A 25,475-nucleotide genomic window follows, 5' to 3' on the forward strand; every position below is an offset into this window, starting at 1 on the left:
TTCATGAAAACTTCACCTGTCTTCCCCTGGAGGTTCATTTCTCCCTCCTCATAACATTTATTTCCTCTTCTAAGAGTTCTGGCGCTTTCTTTTTTCTTCTTCTTCTCCCCCCACCCTTTGGTACCAGGGATTGAACCCGGGGGACGCTTTACCACTGAGCCACATCCCTAGCCATTTTTTATATTTTAATTTTGAGTCAGGGTCTCATTAAGTTGCTTAGGGCTAAGTTGCTGAGGCTGGCCTTGAATTTGTGATCCTTCTGCTTCAGCCTCCCCAGCCGCTGAGACTACAGGTGTGCACCACTATACCCAGTCTAACACTTTTTGCTAGTGCTGTGAGTACCTCTCGTGTATCTACCTGCTCCTACCAGACTGGGAGCATCTAAGGATAAAGGCTATTAAAAAGAACTCAACCCATTTCTCATAAAAGATGATATGTGCTTTTGAATTATAAAAGAATAAAGAATGAAAAAGAAAGAACATAGGTTTGGCTGAGAGGGAAGACTCTTTTATACATCACTCTTTTTTGCATTGAGAGGAATATAAAAAGAAAACTGCTTCAAGTTTGGTGATGTTTATCACAGTTTGGTGAGTATCACACAGGATGCTGCAAACTGTTCAGAGAAATGAGAAACCAAGACTGAGTTTTAGCAAAGGTCCTAGGACAGAAATGTCAGTATATTTATCAAAATTTATGTTAAATTGAACAATTAATGACGCCTCCACTTTTCAACCAGACATTTAAACGTTTTTAAAGCAAAATTTGGGGCTGACAAGCAGGTAATCCAGTCTTACTGAAGAAAATGAGAAAAATCTGGACAAAGAAAAACAAAAGCCAAGAAAATTAAATACCATAGGCCCATCACACAAATATAAGCATTATTAACTCTTTAGACTTTTAATTCCAAGATTTTTAAAAAAATTTTTCCGTACTAGGGGTAGGCACAAAATTACAGATACATTCCCATATATTCATACAATTTTTCATGAACATTTGTACAATTTTGTTTATCTTGCTCTTTAACACTGATGTTATATTTAGACCCCTTCGCTCAGTTTTAGGGCTTAATAATAAACAATCCAGTAAACCCGTCATAACTTACTTAATCATTTCCTCATAGAGGAAAATTAGAAATGATGCTGGTTCTTTTTTTTTTTTTTTTGATGATACCTCCATATCTGGCTTGTTTCTGTAGAACTCTTTCCTAGAAACACTTTTTCTTGGTAAGTGGGCATAAATATTTTTAGGCTTCTGACATACTGACACCCACACCTAAAGGAACTTCATAATTCACAACTAGAGTTTCTGACAGAGTCCCCTAGTCATTCTATGACTGTTCAATAAGTGGACAAATGAAACGTGACACCACACTTTCCATTCCACAAGCTGGGGATTCCTTAATTCAGGTCCAGGATTTGGGGGGTGGGGTGTTGCTGCTATCCACATGTCAACCCCATATGGTTACAGAGACTGAGAAAGCACTGAGTTTTAGTTCTATAGAAAGGAACAGCACTGGAGGGGTCATCTATAATAAGTTCTTATGAGAAGGGACCAGCTAACAGCAGCTCTGGGCAGACGCACACCCGTCTCCTCCTTCTCACCATCTCCCTAAAAACAACCAGAGCAGGTCATGAGCCTAGAGCTGAGACCTACAGCTCAGAGATGCTATTCTTAGATATCATGAGTTCCTGTGGTCACCAAGGACCCCAAGTTGTGTAACATCATGACAACATTGCTATGCTTAAAAATTTCCCCATGCACCCCCAGATTCCACTTCCCCAGCCGCCAGGGCTGCCTATAAAGAGAAGGGCAGATGGCTTCAGATGGCAGAAGGACACAGGCAGCAGGGAGGACCCAGGCCCTTCTTGGATCTGCTCATACTTGAGACCACACACTGTCATCCACTGAACATCATGCAGGTCTCCACGGCTGCTCTTGCTGTCCTCCTCTGCACCATGGCTCTCTGCGACCAGGTCCTCTCTGCACCATGTGAGTCCACCCTATTGTGGCGGGTGTCCCCACTCTCTGGCCCTGGGGAGACCACATCAATCTCTTCTTGTCTCCAGAACCCAGGAGAAAAGAGAAAACTTCTTAAAGGGCTACAAAGCACCTTGAGCTTTCTCTTAAGGACTTTTCACCTTTACAAGGGATCTTAGCTCTCCTAGTCCCCAGTCCTGAGAGTCAGGGTTGGGGCAGGGAAAAGTGGAGCCCTAAACCACTGAGTTTGCAAGAGGCAGAATCCAGACCTGGGTACTTCCTTCCCAGTGATGTGGTCGATTCCCCGCTCACTCCAGGGCTCCCAGGAGCTCTGCCCACTGGATCTTGAGATAGATGTACCAGACCTCTCTTTTTGCTGGGTGTGACTTCTTGTACCAATCAAAATTCCCTGAAGGAAGAGAGGAGAATAGTCTGTTTGGTCTGAATCACACAGACAAAGAGAGCCCGCAGTAAAGAGTGAGGAAGCAAGGAGAACAGAGACAGTAGGAAGACAGAGACATGAGGTTTCTAGGCAGAAATGCCCAAATGCCTTCCCGAGGCCAGTCTCCAGTCCCCACTCTGTGCAGGGCTCTTCCTCAGCCTGAGGTTGTGACATCTGGTGGCCTTTCCTTTTGGATGATGACCTGGACTCATTCTGTCCCTTTTTCCACAGTTGGTGCGGACACCCCGACGGCCTGCTGCTTCTCCTACGTGGCCCGGCAGATTCAACGCAAATTCATAGCGGACTACTTTGAGACCAGCAGCCAGTGCTCCCAGCCAGGTGTCATGTAAGTGCCACATCCCCTGCCCACCCTTGAGCACAGCCCCACACGGGCAGAGACAGGCCAGGAGAGCAACCATAGACAGGCCATGTATATAGGCTTCAGCTCTTAAATGTGACCTGACTTGGTTGGGAAGGTGGAACCCCAAACTCAGAGAGGAGGGACAGAAGAACGAGGTGGCAGGGTACCCTGAGACACTCTTGAGTTGGTGGGAGAGACTCTCTGGAGTAACATAAGCAGAGCCTCTCTGAGCTGCCCAGGGCAGGGGGTGGGATGGAGGGACCACCGTGGGCCCCAGATACCCTGTAGGATTCCTCAGTGTTTGATCCTCTGCTTCTCCCCACAGCTTCCTAACCAAGAGAGGCCGGCAGGTGTGTGCTGACCCCAATGAGAACTGGGTCCAGGAATACGTCACTGACCTGGAGCTGAATGCCTGAGTGGCCTGGAGACAGCAAGGAACCCAGTGACATCCATGGGCCCTGTGGGGAGCAGGGGCCTGAGTCTTGGAAGCATCCCTGTGACTCCATAGCTACCTCTCCTGTGGCTGGTTGTTGCTGAACAGCCTCACTCTGAACTTAGATTTTATTTATTTGTTTATTTTATTTAATTTTTATAATTTATTTTTATATTCATTTCATTTTGTAACTGTTCCAAAAGATCCCAGGACAAATTCTTTGCCACTCATGCCCTCCAGCTTTGCTCACACTGTTTGGTGACAATCGAGTGGCTGTCATGGGCTTGTTCTAGGCAGACATGGTATCAAAGCCACCAAACTGACAGATATGTAGTGGGTCCTTTTGTACTGACCAACACATAGCGGCTCCTTTGGCTCTGAGCTGTGTCCAGCCTGGTGAAATAATAAAGATGCACTTTTTAAAAGAAAACTGGTATGGAGTTTGCTTTTGTTTGTCAAGAAAATCAGATTCACTGGTTAAGAGGAATAAGGGCAAATAATAGGAAGATGTGACATGGAGGGACTTGGGGGAGAAGAACAGGGCTACTGCAGTTATTCCACTCTACACCAGAGGTACAGTTCTGGAATATTCCAAGCTACAAACATTTTATGATTCCTAATGTACCTGGTCTAGGAAAATTCCCTTCATGAATGGGTACCATAAGCAAAACCAACCTAATGGTTTTATCACCAAAGCGAAAGTACAAATAACCTGTATGGGAGCCGACTTCATGGAGCAGCTATGCCTTTGAGTTAGTAGAAGAGTCAGGCATCAGAGGGCTCACTCTCTGGATGGAAAATGGCCCTGATCATGGGGGAGGTATGGGTTTATTTATTTTTTTTTTAATTTTATTTTTTAAATACACAACAGTGGAATGCATTATAAATCTTATTACACATATGGAGCACAATTTTCATATCTTTGTATATAAAGTATGTTCACGCCTATTCCTGTCTTTATACATGTACTTTGGGCTTTTTTTACATTACAATTTTTATTACACATATATACCACAATTTTTCATATCTCTGTCTATAAATTATGTTGACACCCAATTCATGTCTTCATACATGTACTTTGGATAAAGATGTCCTTCACATTCCACCATCCTTGCTAATGTTACCCTGCCCCCTCCCTTTCCCTCCCTCACCTCTTCCCTATCTAGAATTCATCTATTCCTCCCATGTTTCCCCTCCCTACCCCACTATGGGTCAGCCTCCTTAAATCACAGAAAATATTCGGCATTTGTTCTTTTTGGGATTGGCTTACTTCACTTAGCATTATCTTCTCCAATGCCATCCATTTACCTGCAAATGCCATGATTTTATTCTCTTTTGGTGCTGAGTAAAATTCCATTGTGTATATATACCACATTTTTTAATCCTTTCATCCACTGAAGGGCATCTAGGTTGGCTTCACAGTTTAGCTATTGTGAATTGGGCTGCTCTAAACATTGATGTGGCTGTGTCCCTATAGTATGCTGTTTTTAAGTCCTTTGGGTATAGTTCAAGGAGAGGGATAGCTGGGTCAAATGGTGGTTCCATTCCCAGATTTCCAAGGAATCTTTCCATATTGGCTGCACCAATTTGCAATCCCACCAGCGAAGTATGAGTGTACCTTTTTCCCCACATCCTGGCCAACACTTATTGTTGTTTGTCTTCATAATAGCTGCCATTCTGACTGCAGTGAGATGATATCTTAGAGTAGTTTTGATTTGCATTTCTCTGATTGCTAGAGATGACGAGTATTTTTTTCATTTATTTGTTGATTCATTGTATATCCTCTTCTGAGAAGTGTCTGTTCAGGTCCTTGGCCCATTTGTTGATTGGGTTATTTGTTTTTTCGGTGCTTAGCTTTTTGAGTTCTTTATATACCTTAGAGATTAATGCTCTCTCTGATGTGTGAGGGGTAAAGATTTGATCCCAAGAAGTACGCTCCCTGTTCACCTCACAGATTGTTTCTTTTGCTGAGAAGAAACTTTTTAGTTTGATTCCATCCCATTTATTGATTCTTGGTTTTAATTCTTGTGCTATAGGAGTCTTATTAAGGAAGTTGGGGCCTAATCCCACATGATGAAGATTAGGGCCTACTTTTTCTTCTATTAGACACAGAGTCTCTGGTTTAATTTCTAGGTCCTTGATTCATTTTGAGTTAAGTTTTTTGCATGGTGAGAAATAGGGGTTTAGTTTCATTTTCTTGCATATGGATTTCCAGTTTTCCCAGCACCATTTGTTGAAGATGCTATCTATTCTCCAGTGCATGTTTTTGGCACCTTTGTCTAATATAAGATAATTGTGATTTTGTGCGTTAGTTTCTTTGTCCTCTATTCTTTACCATTGGGTCTACCAGTCTGTTTTGGTGCCAGTACCATGCTGTTTTTGTTATTATTGCTCTGTTTTACAGTTTAAGTTCTGTATAGCGATGCCACCTGCTTCACTCTTCCTGCTGAGGATTGCTTTGGCTATTCTGGGTCTCTTATTTTTCCAATTGAATTTCATGATTGCTTTTTCTATTTCTATGAGGAATGCCATTGGGATTTTGATTGGAGTTGCATTAAATCTGTATAGTGCTTTTGGTATTATGGTCATTTTGATAATATTAATTCTGCCTATCCAAGAGCAAGGTAGATCTTTCCATCTTCTAAGGTCTTGTCTGATTTCTCTCTTTAGGGTTCTACAATTTTGACTGAATAGATCTTTCACTTCTTTGATTAAGTTGATACCCAAATATTGTATTTCTTTTTTGAGGTTATTGTGAATGGGGTAGTTTTCTTCATTTCCTTCTCAGAGGCTTTGCCACTGATACACAGATATGCCTTTGATTTATGGGTGTTGATTTTATATCCTGCTACTTTGCTGAATTCATTTACTAGTTCTAGAAGTTTTCTGGTGGAGTTTTTTGGGTCTTCTAGTATAGAATCATATCGTCAGCAAATAGGGCTAATTTAAGTTCTTTTATTTTTCCCTATACATAACCCTTTGATTTCTTTCGTCGGTCTAATTGTTCTGGCCAGTGTTTCAAGCACTAGGTTGAATAGAAGTGGTAAAAGAGGGCATCCCTGTCTTGTTCCAGTTTTTAGAGGGAATGCCTTCAATTATTCTCCATTTACAATGATGTTAGTGTGAGGCTTAGTGTAGGTAGATCGCCTTTACGACATTAAGATATGTTCCTGTTATCCCTAGTTTTTTTAGTGTTTTGAACATAAAGAGGTGCTGTCTCTTGTCAAACGCTTTTTCTATGTCTATTGAGATGATCATATGATTCTTATGTTTAAGTCGAGGTACGGGTTTATATAGGTTACACACTGGGAGATAACTTAACCATTGAAGATTTATCAGAACATATCAGTTTGGACATTCAGGAAACAGGTTGTGAGAATTTGAAATTTGTATTTACTGGGCAAGGATGGAGGGTCCAGAGTTCAGCATTCAGCACTTATCTCCTTCCCTCCAGGATCTATTGTATTGTCACAGGGAAAAGATCTGTTTGGGAAAGATCAATGTTTTCGATTCTTTCCAGATTCTGTAATTTTAAGCTTGGGGGAGATCTCCTTCCCAGGCATTGTCTTGTCACTGGTAAAGGATATATTGGGAAAGTATCAATGACATCAATATGATGTCTTCCTCCTCCCTCCCTCCTGTCAGGCCACCCTTTTTGAGGGTTGTCATTTCCATATACTTCCGATACCATTAGGCAGAGTATTCTGTAGTGATTACTTACGATAAATAAAGCTGTGTTAATAAGGAATTGCTAACGTTTTTGAGGCTTACTCAAATCTATGTGCTTTTTGTATACATCATTCATTCAATCCTATTAATGCAATAAGATAGCTTACGTAATACTATTAACATCCCATTTGACAGAAAAGTAAATCTGGGCTTGAGAAGGGTAAGCAACTTGTCCAAGATCACACTGCATGTAGATGGCACAACTGAGTTCCCAAACTAGACCTTCATTTAACTACATACTATGTGCTATTAAACACTGCCCAAGTGATTTCCCCAGGTGTGATCTACCTATACTCAAATCACAGGCAACAGTTCAAAAGCCACTCCCACCAGAATGCTCTGGATGGAACCTGAGAACTGATGTTTTTATCAAGTTTACCAGGAGTGCTGCATGCAGGTTAGTGGCTAAGAACACTGACTTAGGTAACAGGATTCAGCACTCCTTCCAAATGTGGTGTATATCTGCATAGGGTAATAGGTGTATCATATATTATTTCTCAAAAAACCATACTCCACAACATAAATGGCTAATGTTGGTGGGGAGTGGGTGTGGAAATCAGGCTCTATGTGGAGCAGAACTCTGTTCATAGGTTTGCTATGAAAGGTAAGTTATTTAACAGGTGGATTACTTGGGTTGCAGTTATAAGTACAAGAAATATACACTGAGCTAGTATCCTTTCTTCAGAAGAAGGGGACATTCAAAAGATATGTAGAAATCAAACCTATATTAATTTTTATGAGCCACAATTATTTCATCTCCCAAATAATCTGATTTTTGTATCCAAATTGTTTAGAAGCCAGGCATGGTGGTGCACGCCTGTAATTCCAGCACCTTAGGAAGCTGAGGCAGGAGGATCACAAGTTCAAAGCCAGATTCAGCAATGGCGAGGCAATAAGGAATTCAGTGAGACCCTGTCTCTAAATAAAATACAAAATAGGGCTGGGGATATGGCTCAGTGACACAGTGCCCCTGAACTAAATCCCTGGTATAAAAAAAAATTGTGTAGAATCGTAGTAATCAAACACTTTGAGGTTTATTTAAACACTACTACTTAGCAAATACTAAACCACACATACTAGGGTTGGGGATGCAGCTCTGTAGTAGAGCTCTTGCCTAGTATGACTGAGGCCTTGGAGTCAATCCCCAGTACTACAAAGAAACAAACCAATCATTAAAAAAACAAACAAAAACTGCTGTTTGACCTGATTCCATTTTCAGGAATCTATTTTATAGAAACACTGCCAAAGAATAGGAATATGTAGACACAGGATTTTTTTTTTTTTACAGTATGGCTAGTTTAAAAAAAAAAAAGGAAAACATCAGGAGGGGATTAAAAAAGGGGGGGGGGAATCAAGATGTCCATCCATGGAATATTCTACTCCGAATTCTGCACACACCTCTGTCTATGCAGTGTGTCCATCCTATTAAGTGTAAGTGTAAAAGGTGTGCCCACTTACTCTGCTGTATGCATATACACTCTACGTATATGATACAGAACTATACATGTTAGTTTTGTTTTTAATCCTAAAAATTCTTATATACATATATATTTATATAGTAAATATTCAAAAAGATGGACATCAAATAGTTAACTGTAGTTGCTAGAGGAAAATTACAAATGATGCTGGGTCTTTTTTGTTTGATGATACCACCATATCTGACTTGTTTCTGTAGAACTCTTTCCTAGAAACACTTTTTCTTGGTTAGTGGGCATAAATACTTTTAGGCTTCTGACATATTGTCAGCCACACCTAAAGGAACTTCATAATTCACAACTAGAGTTTGTGACAGAGTCCCCTAGTCATTCTATGACTGTTCAATGAATGGACAAATGAAACGTGACATCAAACTTTCCATTCCTCTAGCCGGGGATTCCTTATTTCAGGTCCAGGATTTGGGGGTGGGGATGTTGCTGCCATCCACATGTCAACCCCACGTGGTTAAAGAGACTGAGAAAGCACTGAGTTTCAGTTCTGTAGAAAGGAACGGCACTGAAGAGGTCATCCATAAATAAGTTCTTATGAGAAGGGACCAGCTAATAGCAGCTTTGAGCAGAAACACAACCGTCTCCTCTCTCTCACAGGGAAACCATTTCTCCCCCAAAAAACAGAGCAAGTCATGAGTCTAGAGCTGAGACCTACAGCTCAGAGATGCTATTCTTAGATATCCTGAGTACCTGTGGTCACCAAGGACCCCAAATTGTGTAACATCATGACAACATTGCTATACTTAAAAATTTCCCCATGCACCCCCAGATTCCACTTCCCTACCCACCAGGGCTGCCTGTAAAGAGTAGGGCAGATGGCTTCACATGCCAGAAGGACACAGGCAGCAGGGAGGACCCAGGCCCTTCTTGGATCTGCTCATACTTGAGACCACACACTGTCATCCACTGAACATCATGCAGGTCTCCACGGCTGCTCTTGCTGTCCTCCTCTGCACCATGGCTCTCTGCAAACAGGTCCTCTCCGCACCATGTGAGTCCACCCTATTGTGGCGGATGTCCCCACCCTCTGGCCCTGGGGAGACCACATCAATCTCTTCTTGTGGTCTCCAGAACCCAGGAGAAAAGAGAAAACTTCTCAAAGGGCTACAAATCACCTTGAGCTTTCTCTTAAGAACTTATCACCTTTACAAGGGATCTTAGCTCTCCTAGTCCCCAGTCCTGAGAGTCAGGGTTGGGGCAGGGAAAAGTGGAGCCCTAAACCACTGAGTTTGCAAGAGGCAGAATCCAGACCTGGGTACTTCCTTCCCAGTGATATGGTCGATTCCCCAGCTCACTCCAGGCTTCCCCAGGAGCTCTGCCCACTGGATCTTAAGATAGATGTCCCAGACCTTTCTTTTTGCTGAGGTGTGACATCTTGAACCAAACAGAATTCCCTGAAGGAAGAGAGGAGAATAGTCTGCTTGGTTTTCTGAATCACACAAAGAAGAGTCAGGAAGCAAGGAGAACAGAGACAGTAGGAAGACAGAGACATGAGGTTTCTAGGCAGAAATGCCCAAATGCCTTCCTGAGGCTGGTCTCCAGTCCCCACCCTGCGTAGGGCTCTTCCTGAGCCTCTGAGGATGTGGCAGCTGGTGGCCTTTCCTTCTGGATGATGATCTGGACTCATTCTGTCCCTTTCTCCAAAGTGGGTGCGGACACCCCGACGGCCTGCTGCTTCTCCTACGTGTCCCGGGAGAGTCAACGCAAATTCACAGAGGACTATTTAGAGACCAGCAGCCAGTGCTCCCAGCCAGGTGTCATGTAAGTGACACTTCCCCTGCCCACCCTGTGGACAGCCCCATACGGGCAGAGACAGGCCAGGAGAGCAACCCTAGACAGGCCACGTATATAGGATTCAGCTCTTAAATGTGACCTGACTTGGTCGGGAAGGTGGGACCCCAAACTCAGAGAGAAGGGACAGAAGATCGAGGTGGCAGGGTACCCTGGGACACTCTTGAGTTGGTGAGAGAGACTCTCTGGAGTAACATAAGCAGATCTTCTCTGAGCTGCCCAGGGCAGGGGGTGGGATGGAGGGACCACCGTGGGCCCCAGATCCCCTGTTGATTCCTCAGTGTTTGATCCTCTGCTTCTCCCCACAGCTTCCTAACCAAGAGAGGCCGGCAGGTGTGTGCTGACCCCAATGAGAACTGGGTCCAGGAATACGTCACTGACCTGGAGCTGAATGCCTGAGTGGCCTGGAGACAGCAAGGAACCCAGTGACCTCTGTGGGCCCTGTGGGGAGCAGGGGCCTGAGTCTTGGAAGCATCCCTGTGACTCCATAGCTACCTCTCCTGTGGCTGGTTGTTGCTGAACAGCCTCACTCTGAACTTAGATTTTATTTATTTATATTATTTAATTTTTATAATTTATTTTTATTTTCATTTCATTTTGTGACTGTTCCAAAATATCCAAGGACAAATTCTTTGTCACTCATCCCCTCCCACTTTGTTCACACTGGTGACAGCCGAGTGGCTGTCATGGGCTTGTTCTAGGCAGACATGGTATCAAAGCCACCAAACTGACAGATATGGAGTGGGTCCTTTTGCACTGACCGACACATAGTGGCTCCTTTGGCTCTGAGCTGTGTCCAGCCTGTGAAATAATAAAGATGCACTTTTAAAAGAAAACTGGCATGGAGTTTGCTTTTGTTTGTCCAGTAAAATCAGAATCACTGGTTAAGAGGAATAAGGGCAAATAATAGGAAGGTGTGACATGGAGGGACTTGAGGGAGAAGAACAGAGCTACTGTAGTTACTCCACTCTACACCGGAGGTGCAGTTCTGGAATATTCCAAGCTACAAACATTTTATGATTCTTAATGTACCTGCTCTAGGAAAATTTCCTTCTTGAATGGATACCATAAGCAAAATCAACCAAATGGTTTTAGCACCAAAGTGAAAGTACAAATAACCTGTATGGGAGCCAACTTCATGGACCAGCTATGCCTTTTATTTAGTAGAAGAGTCAGGCATCAGAGGGCTCACTCCCTGGATGGAAAATGGCCCTGATCATGGGGGAGGTACGGGTTTATATAGGTTACACACTGTGAGATGAGTTAACCATTGAAGACTTTATCAGAACATATCAGTTTGGACATTCATTAAACAGGTGTGTGCATTTGAAATTTGTATTTACTGGGAAGGATGGAGGGTGCAGAGTTCAGCATTCAGCACTTGTCCCTTTCCCTCCAGGATCTATTGTACTGTCACTGGGAAAAGATTTATTTGGGGAAGGATCAATATTTTGGATTCTTCCCAGAGATTCTCATTTTAGGCTTGGGGGAGATCTCCTTCCCAGGGATTGTCTGGTCACTGGGAAAGGATGTATTGGGAAAGGATCAATGACATCAATGTGATGGCTTCCTCCTCCCTCCCTCCTGTCCAGCCACCCTGTTTTCAGGGTTGTCTTTTCCATATCCTTCAGATACCATTAGGCAGAGTATTCTCTACTGATTGCTTATGATAAATAAAGCTTTGTTAATAAGAAATTGCTAATGTTTTTGAGTCTTTCTCAAATCTATGTGCTTTTTATATATATATTCCATTCAATCCTACTAATGCAATAAGATAGCTTAAGTAGTACTATTAACATCCCATTTGACAGAAAAGTAAATCTGGGCTTGAGAAGGGTCAGAAAGTTGTCCAAGATCACACTGCATGTAGATGGCACAACTGAGTTCCCAAACTAGACCTTCATTTAACTACATACTGTGTGCTATTAAACACTGCCCAAGTGATTTCCCCAGGTGTGATCTACCTATACTCAAATCACAGGCAACAGTTCAAAAGCCACTCCCACCAGAATGCTCTGGATGGAACCTGAGAACTGATGTTTTTATCAAGTTTACCAGGAGTGCTGCATGCAGGTTAGTGGCTAAGAACTCTGACTTAGGTAACAGGATACACCACTCCTTCCCAAATGTGGTGTATATCTGTATGGGGTTATAGGTATAGCATACATTATTTCTCTAAAAACCATACTCCACAAAATAAATGGCTAATGTTGGTGGGGGAGAGGTGTAAATGAGTTTCTATGTGGAGGAAAACTATATTTATACATTTGCTGTGAAAGGTAAGTTATTTAACAGAGGGATTACTTGGGTTGCAGTTGTAAGTACAAGAAATACACACTGAGCTCGGGTCCTTTTTCAGAAGAAGGGGACATTCAAAAGATGTGTAAAAATCAAACCTGTATTAATTTTTATGAGCCACAATTATTTCATGTTCCAAATAATCTGATTTTTGTATCCAAATTGTTTAGAAGTCAGGCATGGTGGCACACGCCTGTAATTCCAGCACCTTAGGAAGCTGAGGTAGGACAATCACAAGTTCAAAGCCAGACTCAGCAATGGCAAGGCACTAATCAACTCAGTGAGACCCTGTCTATAAATAAAATAAAAAATAGGGCTGGGGATGTGGCTCAGTGACAGAGTGCCCCTGAGTTCAATCCCTGGTATAAAAAAAATTGTGTAGAATCGTAGTAATCAAACACTTTGAAGTTTATTTAAACACTACTACTTAGCAAATACTAAACCACACATACTAGGGTTGGGGATGCAGCTCTGTGGTAGAGCTTTTGCATAGCATGACTGAGGCCTTGGAGTGAATCCTCAGTACTACAAAGAAACAAACTCAACAAACAAAAAAACAAACAAAAACTGCTGTTTGACCTGATTCCATTTTCAGGAATCTATTTTATAGAAACACTGCCAAAGAATAGGAATATGTAGACACAAGGATTTTTTTTTTTACAGTATGGCTAGTTTAAAAAAACAAAAAAGGAAAACATCAGGAGGGGATTAAAAAAGGGGGGGGGAATTAAGATGTCCATCCATGGAATATTCTGCTGCGAATTCTGCACACACCTCTGTCTATGCGTGTGTCCATCCTATTAAGTGTAAGTGTAAAAGGTGTGCCCACTTACTCTGCTGTATGCATATACACTCTACGTATATGATACAGAACTATACATGTTAGTTTTGTTTTTAATCCTAAAAATTCTTATATACATATATATTTATATAGTAAATATTCAAAAAGATGGACATCAAATAGTTAACTGTAGTTGCTAGAGGAAAATTACAAATGATGCTGGGTCTTTTTTGTTTGATGATACCACCATATCTGACTTGTTTCTGTAGAACTCTTTCCTAGAAACACTTTTTCTTGGTTAGTGGGCATAAATACTTTTAGGCTTCTGACATATTGACAGCCACACCTAAAGGAACTTCATAAATCACAAATAGAGTTTGTGACAGAGTCCCCTAGTCATTCTATGACTGTTCAATGAATGGACAAATGAAACGTGACATCAAACTTTCCATTCCTCTAGCCGGGGATTCCTTATTTCAGGTCCAGGATTTGGGGGTGGGGATGTTGCTGTCATCCACATGTCAACCCCACGTGGTTACAGAGACTGAGAAAGCACTGAGTTTCAGTTCTGTAGAAAGGAATGGCACTGAAGAGGTCATCCATAAATAAGTTCTTATGAGAAGGGACCAGCTGATAGTAGCTTTGAGCAGAAACACACCCGTCTCCTCTCTCTCACAGGGAAACGATTTCCCCCCCCAAAAAACAGAGCAAGTCATGAGTCTAGAGTTGAGACCTACAGCTCAGAGATGCTATTCTTAGATATCCTGAGTACCTGTGGTCACCAAGGACCCCAAATTGTGTAACATCACAACAACATTGCTATACTTAAAAATTTCCCCATGCAACCTCAGATTCCACTTTCCCACCCTCCAGGGCTGCCTGTAAAGAGAAGGGCAGATGGCTTCACATGCCAGAAGGACACAGGCAGCAGGGAGGACCCAGGCCCTTCTTGGATCTGCTCATACTTGAGACCACACTCCATCATCCACTGAACATCATGCAGGTCTCCACGGCTGCTCTTGCTGTCCTCCTCTGCACCATGGCTCTCTGCAAACAGGTCCTCTCCGCACCATGTGAGTCCACCCTATTGTGGCGGAAGTCCCCACTCTCTGGCCCTGGGGAGACCACATCAATCTCTTCTTGTGGTCTCCAGAACCCAGGAGAAAAGAGAAAACTTCTCAAAGGGCTGCAAATCACTTTGAGCTTTCTCTTAAGGACTTTTCATCTTTACAAGGGATCTTAGCTCTCCTAGTCCCCAGTCCTGAGAGTCAGGGTTGGGGCATGAAAAAATGGAGCCCTAAACCACTGAGTTTGCAAGAGGCAGAATCCAGACCTGGGTACTTCCTTCCCAGTGATGTGGTCGATTCCCCAGCTCACTCCAGGCTTCCCCAGGAGCTCTGCCCACTGGATCTTAAGATAGATGTCCTAGACCTTTCTTTTTGCTGAGGTGTGACATCTTGAACCAAACAGAATTCCCTGAAGGAAGAGAGGAGAATAGTCTGCTTGGTTTTCTGAATCACACAAAGAAGAGTCAGGAAGCAAGGAGAACAGAGACAGTAGGAAGACAGAGACATGAGGTTTCTTTTTTTTTTTCTTTATTTTTATTTATTTATTTATTTATTTTTTAATTTATTTTTTTTGTTGGTTGTTCAAAACATTATAAAGCTATTGACATATCATATTTCATACAATAGATTCAAGTTGGTTATGAACTCCCAATTTTACCCCAAATACAGATTGCAGAATCACGTCGGTTACACATCCACATTTTTACATAATGCCCTATTAGTAACTGTTGTATTCTGCTACCTTTACTATCCTCTACTATCCCCCCTCCCTCCCCTCCCATCTTCTCTCACTACCCCATCCACTGTAATTCATTTCTCTCCTTGTTTATTTTCCCATTCCCCTCACAACCTCTTATATGTAATTTTGTATAACAATGAGGGTCTCCCTCCATTACCATGCAATTTCCCTTTCTCTCCCTTTCCATCCCACCACATGTATCTGTTTAATGTTAATCTTTTCTTCCTGCTCTTCCTCCCTGCTCTGTTCTTAGTTGACATGAGGTTTCTAGGCAGAAATGCCCAAATGCCTTCCCGAGGCCTGGTCTGCAGTCCCCACCCTGCGTAGGGCTCTTCCTCAGCCTCTGAGGATGTGGCAGCTGGTGGCCTTTCCTTCTGGATGATGATCTGGACTCATTCTGTCCCTTTCTCCAAAGTGGGTGCAGACTCCCCGATGGCCTGTTACTTCTCCTACGTGGCCCGGGAGATTCAACGCAAATTCATAGAGGACTATTTTGAGACCAGCAGCCAGTGCTCCCAGCCAGGTGTCATGTAAGTGTCCTTCTCCTGCCCAACCTTGAGGACCGCCCCACACGGGCAGAGACAGGCCAGGAGAGCAACCCTAGACAGGCCCAGTCTTGTGGGGCCTGTCCCGTATATAGGATTCAGCTCTTAAATGTGACCTGACTTGGTCGGGAAGGTGGGACCCCAAACTCAGAGAGAAGGGACAAGAAGAAGGAGGTGGCAGGGTACCTGAGATACTCTTGAGTTGGTGGAGAGACCCTCTGGAGTAACATAGGCAGAGCTTCTCTGAGCTGCCCAGGGCAGGGGGTGGAATGGAGGGACCACCGTGGGCCCCAGATCCCCTGTAGGATTCCTCAGTGTTTGATCCTCTGCTTCTCCCCACAGCTTCCTAACCAAGAGAGGCTGGCAGGTATGTGCTGACCCCAATGAGAACTGCGTCCAGGAATACGTCACTGACCTGGAGCTGCATGCCTGAGTGGCCTGGAGACAGCAAGGAACCCAGTGACCTCCGTGGGCTCTGTGGGGAAAAGGGGCCTGAGTCTTGGAAGCATCTCTGTGACTCCATAGCTACCTCTCCTATGGCTGGTTGTTGCTGAACAGCCTCACTCTGAACTTAGATTTTATTTATTTATATTATTTAATTTTTATAATTTATTTTTATTTTCATTTCTTTTTGTGACTGTTCCAAAAGATCCCAGGACAAATTCTTTGCCACTCATGCCCTCCCGCTTTGCTCACACTGTTTGGTGACAATTGAGTGGCTGTCATGGGCTTCTTCTAGGCAGACATGGTATCAAAGCCACCAAACTGAGAGATATGGAGTGAGTCCTTTTGTACTGACCGACACCTAGAGGCTCCTTTGGCTCTGAGCTGTGTCCAGCCTGTGAAATAATAAAGATGCATTTTTAAAAAGAAAACTGGTGTGGAGTTTGCTTTTGTTTGTCCATAAGATCAGAATTACCTGTTAAGAGGAATAAAGGCAAATAATAGGAAGATGTGACATGGAGGGACTTGGGGGAGAAGAACAGAGCTACTGCAGTTACTCCATGAGAAATGCAGTTCTGGAATATTCCAAGCTACAAACATTTTATGATTCTTAATGTACCTGGTCTAGGAAAATTCCCTTCTTGAATGGGTACCATAAGCAAAAACAAACTAATGGTTTTAGTGCCAAAGTGATAGTACAAATAACCGGTATGGGAGCCGACTTCATGGACCAGCTATGCCTTTTAGTTAGTAGAATAGTCAGGCATCAGAGGGCTCACTCCCTGGATGGAAAATGGCCCTGATCATGGGGGAGGTATGGGTTTATTTTTTTATTGATTTTATTTTTTTAAATACACAACAGTGGAATGCATTACATTTCTTATTACACATATAGAGCACAATTTTTCATATCTTAGTATATAAAGTATGTTCTCGCCTATTCATGTCTTTATACATGTACTTTGGGTTTTTTTGAATTACAATTTTTATTATACATATGTACCACAATTTTCATATCTGTGTATATAAAGTATGTTGACACCCAATTCGTCTCTTCATACATGTACTTTGGATAATGATGTCCATCATATTCTACCGTCTTGCTAATCCCCTGCCTCCTCCCTTTCCCTCCCACCCTTCTTCCCTATCTAGAGTCCATCTATACCTCCCATGTTCTACCTCCCTACCCCACTATGAGTCAGCTTCCTTATATCAGAAAAAATATTCAGCTTTTGTTTTTTGGGGATTGGCTTACTTCACTTAGCATTATCTTCTCCAAAGCCATCCATTTACCTGCAAATGCCATGATTTTATTCTCTTTTAGTCCTGAGTAATATTCCATTGTGTATATATACCACATTACTTTTATCCATTCATCCACTGAAGGGCATCTAGGTTGGGTCCACAGTTTAGCTATTGTCAGAACCCGATGACAATCTGTAATTCCTGTTACAGCAGAGATGCTTAAGAAGACTCATGCACACACACACATCCAGTAGAAAATGAGCACAGTCTTTACTTTTTTCTCTCCTTCTTTTATACAGCGTTGTTAATTAAAATAAGGGAAAAGAAAAAACCTCCTTTCAGCAGCTTAATCCTTACAAGCATGAATAAACATTCTCAGGAAACCTTTGTTTATGGTCACAGTGCTCCGTATTTCTTATCAATTAACTTGTGGTTAGTTATTCCCAGCACACACACACACAAACACACACACACACACACACACACACACACACACACACACATATATATATATATATATATATATATATATATATATAAATTTTACACTTGGCAGAACATTCTTTTCTCGTATCTTCTTAAGACAGCAACAAGGACACAGTTCAAAGAGTTCATACTTTCTCACAGAACTCCTTATTTTGCTAAGCACAGCAAAACTTAACTGTTTGTATGCGTGAGCACACAGTTCCCCCTTAAATAACAATGACGGCGATTGCACCTGTCTTAGGTTGTGAACCATACTGCAACATTCTTACCCATCATGGAGGACTTCCATTGATGGAAAATGAAAGCCTCTGTCTTAGGTTGGTATGCACAATGATTCATATTACGGGTACGAGATAAGAGACAAGTAATCATACAACGACCAATGACACAAACAAGTATAGACATGCCAAGTATCAAAATCACACATATCATTAATTCTTTTAACCAGGAAATATTAGGAAGTCAAGATGTTAACCATGACAATATGTCTTCATTTCCTTCATATTGTCTGATATTATCAATCATTTCTTTCAAATGATGAATTTCTGTATCAATAGGAACACTGTTATCAGTCGGATTAAAGCAACACATATTTTTTACTTGAATACATTTTTTATGGTGTAACAATAGTAAATAATCTATAGCAGCTCTATTATCCAAAACTTCTTGTCATAAAACCTGCTGTTCTTCATTCAACAAGGCTAGAGCAGTAGATGTTCGATTAATGTTTTTTGCCATTACACATGCCAATTTCATAGCTGTCTTATAAGCTCTACTGCCAATCCAGTGATCCCCACAAGGGAAAAGGTCAATGCATCAAACTCTGCTTTGGATAATAAGTTTATATCATCCTTACAGTTTGATGTTAGCATAGCCATTCTTCGTAAGCGACAAGAAGGATGTTCAGGAAGCAAATCACCAATGGAGGGAAGGAAAACTGTGAGACAATTAAGACAGCAACATGTTCCATGAGTCATATTTGCTGGTATATAGTTGAATGTATAAGTTCCACAGGAAAAAAAACAGCCTCTTGGAAGTGGCACATGTCCATAACTTAAAGGAACCGCAAAGGAATTATTACATGCAAAGGAAGGTCCCATAGATCTACATTTAGTTGCACAATTGTGAAACTCAGCGCAGGTGTCATTATCTGTTACAATAACAGTAGTGGTTATAACTTGAACTGCATTTTGGAGTAGGCGATAAGAAAGGGTGCCCCAATTAGAATAATCAGCATAAGTAATAGTTTTATCAAAATTGGAGAAAAAAGTCATATTTTTAATTTCTTCTGCTGGATGACAGACAGGTAGTAAACAGGAACCCAATACTGCTCCCAGATGGACATCTTGTTTTAGGCAGATATTATTAGTCCCTTCCAATGGAGCCAATCTCAGCCATACATTGGTATGATTGAAAGAGGCAACTTCCACAGCTCCGAAAAGGAGAAAAAAGAATTAGGGACAGCATCTATAAAATATATAACAAACCAAAGAGGTAAAAGCCTTCATGATGTAGTTTCAGAAGAGTCAAACCGTATCAAACGAGAAGAAATCCATCAAGGTCCAGGATCATTTTGCGGAAAAACACAGGCAGCTCCTTTTCCCCACATTAATACAGGATCAGGACCCATCCATGGTCCTGTTAAAACATCTTTCCATCTTACAAGTGGATGGGCTGTTTGTCCCTTAGCATACCATAAGTGATCTGTAGCTTTCAGTTTTGTAGCTGGGTCTACAGTTAAAAAATTTAAAATAAATAATACATGTGCTAAACGAGAGGGGGGACTGCCACTACTCCCCGCTTTTGTTTTTGACAGATATGCTTTAAGAGTTTTATGAGCTCATTCTACTATACCTTGTCCTTGAGGGTTATAAGGAATACCTTTCGTGTGTTTTACATCATAAGTGTGAAGAAATCTTGCAAATGATGTACTAGTATATGCTGGTCCATTATCTGTTTTAATATGTTTAGGGAGACCCATAATAGAAAAAGCTTCCATACAGTGAGCAATTACATCTTTGACCTTTTCCCCTGAATGAGGAGAAGCATAAATGAAATGAGAGTAAGTATCTATAGACACATGAACATACGCTAATTTGCCAAAAGAAGGATAATGAGTAATATCCATTTGCCATAAATGACCCGGTAAAAGGCCTCTAGGATTAATGCCAAAATTAGGAGAGTGTATCCGTGCAGAGCAGAGGGAGCAATCATGAATAATTTGAGAAGCTGCTTCACGAGAAATTTTACAATGATGAGCTAAAGAAGAAGAATGAAGGTGAAGTTGAGAATGTAAAGTTTGGGGATCCACAGATAGAAAAGCAGACATTTTGGAGGCTAAATCAGCAGCAGCATTTTTCTCACTAAGTGGTCCTTGTAGAGTTGAATGACCTCTTATATGTTGAATAAAAAGTTTGTGAGTTATTTTCCATAAGAGCACTTGTATTGTTTGAAATAATGAAAAGGCAGCCGAAGTGGCTGGAATCTGGGCAGCCGTTTCAAGATGTGGAATTGCATTAGCAACATATTTGCTGTCAGTATAAATATTTAAAGATACATTGGAAAATGTTTGAAGTACAACTTGTTCAGCAAATAATTCTACCAATTGAGCAGAAGTAAATGTTGTAGGTATAGTGAGTTCTAGTTTCTGATGAGGTCACATGAACATTAGCTAACACCATATGATATCACATTTAAAACATGAATTAAAGAAAGGTTGAAAATTTTTAACCATTTGTGGAAAGGTAGCAAAATACTTGGTGCTTTACAATATTAACCTTTACATAGATTAGGCTTTCATTAACTTAAAAATACATTCTAAATTGTTTTCCAACGTAAAAAGTAATATAAAACTTTACATATCTTATTGATAACATGTAAATAAATCCCCAATATGTTTTTAATGCTTAAAATTACCATACAACCTTAGAACACCAGCTTGATATAATGCTCTTTTAAAGCTTCTACCTTACAGACTTGTATACCTGGAAGATATGAGCACATTAATAGCATCACAATTACATTGATGTTTTTATATTAACCAAGTTTAGCTTTTAAAAAAATGACAGTATAATGCTCTAAAATAACAGTTCTTATTTAACCAGTTGTTTAATTTTTATGGTTGCTTGTTCTAGAAAAAAATAAAACTTAATAAACACAATGTTATGGGTAAACTTATGTTTTAAGAGATTTTTTTGTCTTTTAACACATGACTGATTGTAAAAACTAACTTATACAGACCTTAGTAAATCAATCAGATATCTAACAAAAGTACTTATGAATGAGTAATCCCATATTAAATTTACTTTACTTATTTTATCAAAATATTAGATAAGTATATTGAACAGTGTTAGTCATTTTTTGAAGGAAAAGTCCTAAAACCAAGGCATATTAGACATTTTATAGACATTAATATTTTATTAGTTTTTTTAACACCTAGAAAAACTTGTAAGTTTAAATTTAAAGACATTTATTTTTATCTGTTTATCCAATTTGAATTGAATCTTTTTAATTACCTGAATTAAAGATCTTTGGATCCATTTTTAAAATTTTTATGAGCGCTCCTTATATATGTTAATTTGTATATCATATATATGATATACGGACATATGTACATATAGACATACAACACATAACACAACTGTGCACACATAACACAATAGTAAAGGCCTTATGGCCTTTCACAGGTAAAATCTCTATTGCAATGTTTTAAAAACTCCACAGTTGGTCAAAATAGAACTGATCAGAAAAACATTAACATAGGTCTGTAGGATCAAAAACATGAGCTCAAAAAAAAAAAAAACAGAATCTAAGAAAAAGCAAGAGTCCTAGAAAAAAATGACCGGCAGGTAATTAGTAAATACCATACAATTTACTTTTTGGTTTAGTCTAGTTTGAGTTCAGGTAAAAGACACCTTTACTCCTTTTTCCTTGGGCCTCAGATCAGTCTCCTACTGAGCTCACAGGCTTCTTTCATTTGCATTTTAACAGTTCTGACTGAGGTCTGGAAGGAGCAGGGAAAACTATTATTCTGAGCAGACACCCCATGCCTAAGGCATTTTAACTATAAGTCATAATTTTCAGGTTCGGATGTTGAAAATTATGATACAAGTTTAAGACACAATTTACAAAATTTTGTATCTTTACATCTTGTTTTGTCAACAGATACCATACTATGATTTACTATCCTTGTCCAAATTAATGCACTGGTACACACAGTAACATTTTTTCAGGCTACCCAATTTAAAAATTGGTGAAAAAACTGAATGATCGGGAAGTTACTTGCCAACTTGGAAGTAGAGTTCTTTAGTTTTTCATCCTAAGTATTTAAGTTCTCTGGCATGAATTATCTGAAATCATAAACGAAACAATTACCTAAACCCAACTTTTAACTGCAAGATTGTGTAATGCTTCAAAAACCCATTCAGGGGCTGGGGATGTGGCTCAAGTGGTGGCGTGCTCGCCTGGCATGCGTGCGGCCCGAGTTCGATCCTCAGCACCACATACAACAAAGATGTTGTGTCCGCCGAGAACTAAAGAATAGATATTAAAAAATTCTCTCTCTCTCTCTCTCTCACTCTCTCTCTCTCTCTCAAAAAAAACCCCATTCAGATTGTTACAATAAAACATCATCTTTTAGACACACATTTAGCCAAGATAATTCCCAAGAAACAATTTATAATATCAACACATTATTGCACATGTCTTAAAGGGCCAGAAACAAACAAAGACACAGGACAGACAGACAGAAAGGAGCTCCAGACTATGGCTGACAGACAGAAACCTTTAAAACAGAACAGATAAGAGAAAAATCTCCCCAAGTTTTCAACTCCCATTTAATTATGACTCCTACACCAGTGACACCATAGATGTCCCCACAAGGGACTAGATGTTTTCACAGAGGGGCAATCAGAAATGTAAAATCAAGGGTCTCGGCGACTTTACTGCGTTTAGTGTCCCCTTTTTCTTTCTCTCTTTTTCTTTTCTTTTTTTTTTTAAGTAGACAGAGGTAGCATAATCCTCACAGTGCAGGGAAGGAAGGCGGGAGTTCCCCAAAGCAAAAAAAGGGCTTCGGCAGCTGCTGGGAGTCCCGCAGTCCCTCCTTTTACTTACAAGATTAGCTCCTCTTTTGTAGGTGGTGGATCCTCTGTTTTTAATTTAGAAGCATCATAAATGGAGGCCTCATCATCTGAGGAATCACTTTCACTCACTGAAACTACTGATTCCCTGTCCTGAACCTCCATCCAAGTTCCCCGCGTCTGCTGTAAAAATTCACGCACTTTTACATCTGGAGGTAAAAGTGCATCTTTCACCAACTTCCACAAAGAAAAAGTAGCTACAGGTAAACTGTCCAGGCTCTTTTCCCTTAAATATTTTTGCAAATCTTGTTTTGCATGTTCCCAATCAGGAACCATTAAATTCCCTGAGTGCAAAAACCAAGGAGATGCAGTTTCAATAGCAAGCATAAAAGCAGAAGCTGTTTTTCTATAAATTACAATTCCTTACTCCTTAAGCAAAGCCATAATTGTCTGTTGCATTTGACTTCTTGAGATTTATGATCCCATGGTACCTCTCCACTTCACTTACCTTTTCCAGTAAGGGGACTCTCTGATGCCCACCCAGGGACGACACCTGTCAGAACCCGCGGACAATCTGTAATCCCTGTTATAAGCAGAGATGCTTAAAAAAAGACACACGCACACACACACATCCAGTAGAAAATGAGCACCGTCTTTACTTTTTTCTCTCCTTCTTTTATACAGCATTGTTTATTAAAACAAGGGAAAAGAAAAAAACCTCCTTTCGGCAGCTTAATCCTTACAAGCATGGATAAACATTTTCAGGAAAACTTTGTTTATGATCACAGTGCTCCGTATTTCTTATCAATTAACTTGTGGTTAGTTATTCCCAGCAAACACACACACACACACACACGTATATATATTATACTAGGCAGAACATTCTTTTATCTTCTTAAGACAGCAACAAGGACACAGTTCAAAGAGTTCATACTTTCTCACAGAATTCCTTGTTTTGCTAAGTACAGCAAAACTTGACTGTTTGTGTACGTGAGCACACAAGCTATTGTGAATTGTGCTGCTCTAAACATTGATGTGGGTATGTCCCTATAGTATGCTGTTTTTAAGTCCTTTGAGTATAGTCCAAGGAGAGGATTAGCTGCATCAAATGGTGGTTCCATTCCCAGATTTCCAAGGAATCTTCATACTGCTTTCCATATTGGCTGCACCAATTTGCAGTCCCACCAGCGATGTATGAGTGTACCTTTATCCCCACATCCTGGCCAACACTTATTGTTGTTTGTCTTCATAATAGCTGCCATTCTGACTGCAGTGAGATGATATCTTAGAGTAGTTTTGATTTGCATTTCTCTGATTGCTAGAGATGATGAGTATTTTTTCATACATTTGTTGAGTGATTGTATATCCTCTTCTGAGAAGTGTCTGTTCAGGTCCTTGGCCCATTTGTTGATTGGGTTATTTGTTTTTTCGGTGCTTAGCTTTTTGAGTTCTTTATATACCCTAGACATTAGTGCTCTATCTGATGTGTGAAGGGTAAAAATTTGCTCCCAGGATGTATGCTCCCTGTTCACCTCACAGATTGTTTCTTTTGCTGAGAAGAAACGTTTTAGTTTGATTCCATCCCATTTATTGATTCTTGGTTTTAATTCTTGCCCTATAGGAGTCTTATTAAGGAAGTTGGGGCCTAATTCCACATGATGAAGATTAGGGCCTACTTTTTCTTCTTTTAGACGCAGAGTCTCTGGTTTAATTCCTAGGTCCTTGATCCATTTTGAGTTAAGTTTTGTGCATGGTGAGAAATAGGGGTTTAATTTCATTTTGTTGTATACGGATTTCCAGTTTTCCCAGCACCATTTGTTGAAGAGGCTAACTTTTCTCCAGTGCATGTTTTTGGCACCTTTGTCTAATATAAGATAATTGTAATTTTGTGGGTTAGTCTCTGTGACCTCTATTCTGTACCATTAGTCTACAGTCTGTTTTGGTGACAATACCATGCTGTTTTTGTTTCTGTTGCTCTGTAGTATAGTTTAAGGTCTGGTATAGTGATGCCACTTGCTTCATTCTTCCTGCTAGGGATTGCTTTGGCTATTCTGGGTCTCTTATTTTTCCAGATGAATTTCATGTTTGCTTTTTCTATTTCTATGAGGAATGCCATTGGGATTTTCATCGGAATTGCATTAAATCTGTATAGTGCTTTTGGAAGTATGGTCATTTTGATAATATTAATTCTGCTTATAAATAAGAGCAAGGTAGATCTTTCCAACTTCTAAGGTCTTCTTTCATTTCTCTCTTTAGGGTTCTGTAGTTTTCATTGTATAGATCTTTCACCTCTTTCGTGGATTCCCAGATATCTTTTTTTTTTTTTGAGGTTATTATGAATGGGGTAGTTTTCTTCATTTCCTTCTCAGAGGTTTGTCACTGATATATAGAAATGTGTTTGATTTATGTGTGTTGATTTTATATCCTGCTACTTTGCTGAACTCATTTACTAGTTCTAGAAGTTTTCTGGTGAAGTTTTTGGGTTTTCTAGGTATAGAATCATATCGTCAGCAACTAGGGCTAATTTAAGTTCTTCTTTTCCTATTCATATTCCTTTGATTTCTTTTGTCTA

At 40.6% G+C, this 25,475-nt stretch overlaps 2 protein-coding genes across 2 annotated transcripts; both read left to right on the plus strand.

Annotated features, from left to right (window-relative positions):
• Positions 1–9,261: 9,261 nt before the first annotated feature.
• LOC124101514 (C-C motif chemokine 3-like 1) lies at positions 9,262–11,036 on the plus strand. The gene is made up of 3 exons (XM_046457524.2): positions 9,262–9,420; positions 10,076–10,190; positions 10,529–11,036. Exons 1-3 carry the CDS (start codon positions 9,345–9,347, stop codon positions 10,617–10,619), a joined length of 282 nt encoding a protein of 93 aa, XP_046313480.1. The 5' UTR covers positions 9,262–9,344; the 3' UTR covers positions 10,620–11,036.
• A 3,190-nt stretch (positions 11,037–14,226) lies between these two features.
• On the plus strand, positions 14,227–16,499 carry LOC131424661 (C-C motif chemokine 3-like 1). Its single transcript, XM_058583388.1, has 3 exons — positions 14,227–14,372; positions 15,521–15,635; positions 15,993–16,499. The coding sequence occupies exons 1-3, from the start codon at positions 14,297–14,299 to the stop codon at positions 16,081–16,083; spliced, it is 282 nt and encodes a 93-aa protein (XP_058439371.1). The 5' UTR covers positions 14,227–14,296; the 3' UTR covers positions 16,084–16,499.
• The last annotated feature ends 8,976 nt before the right edge of the window (positions 16,500–25,475 follow it).

This window comes from Marmota monax, unplaced genomic scaffold (assembly GCF_021218885.2).
Source record: "Marmota monax isolate L192 unplaced genomic scaffold, Marmota_monax_Labrador192_F-V1.1 WCK01_AAM20220418_F8-fsc00417, whole genome shotgun sequence".
NCBI classification, from domain to species: Eukaryota; Metazoa; Chordata; class Mammalia; order Rodentia; family Sciuridae; genus Marmota; species Marmota monax.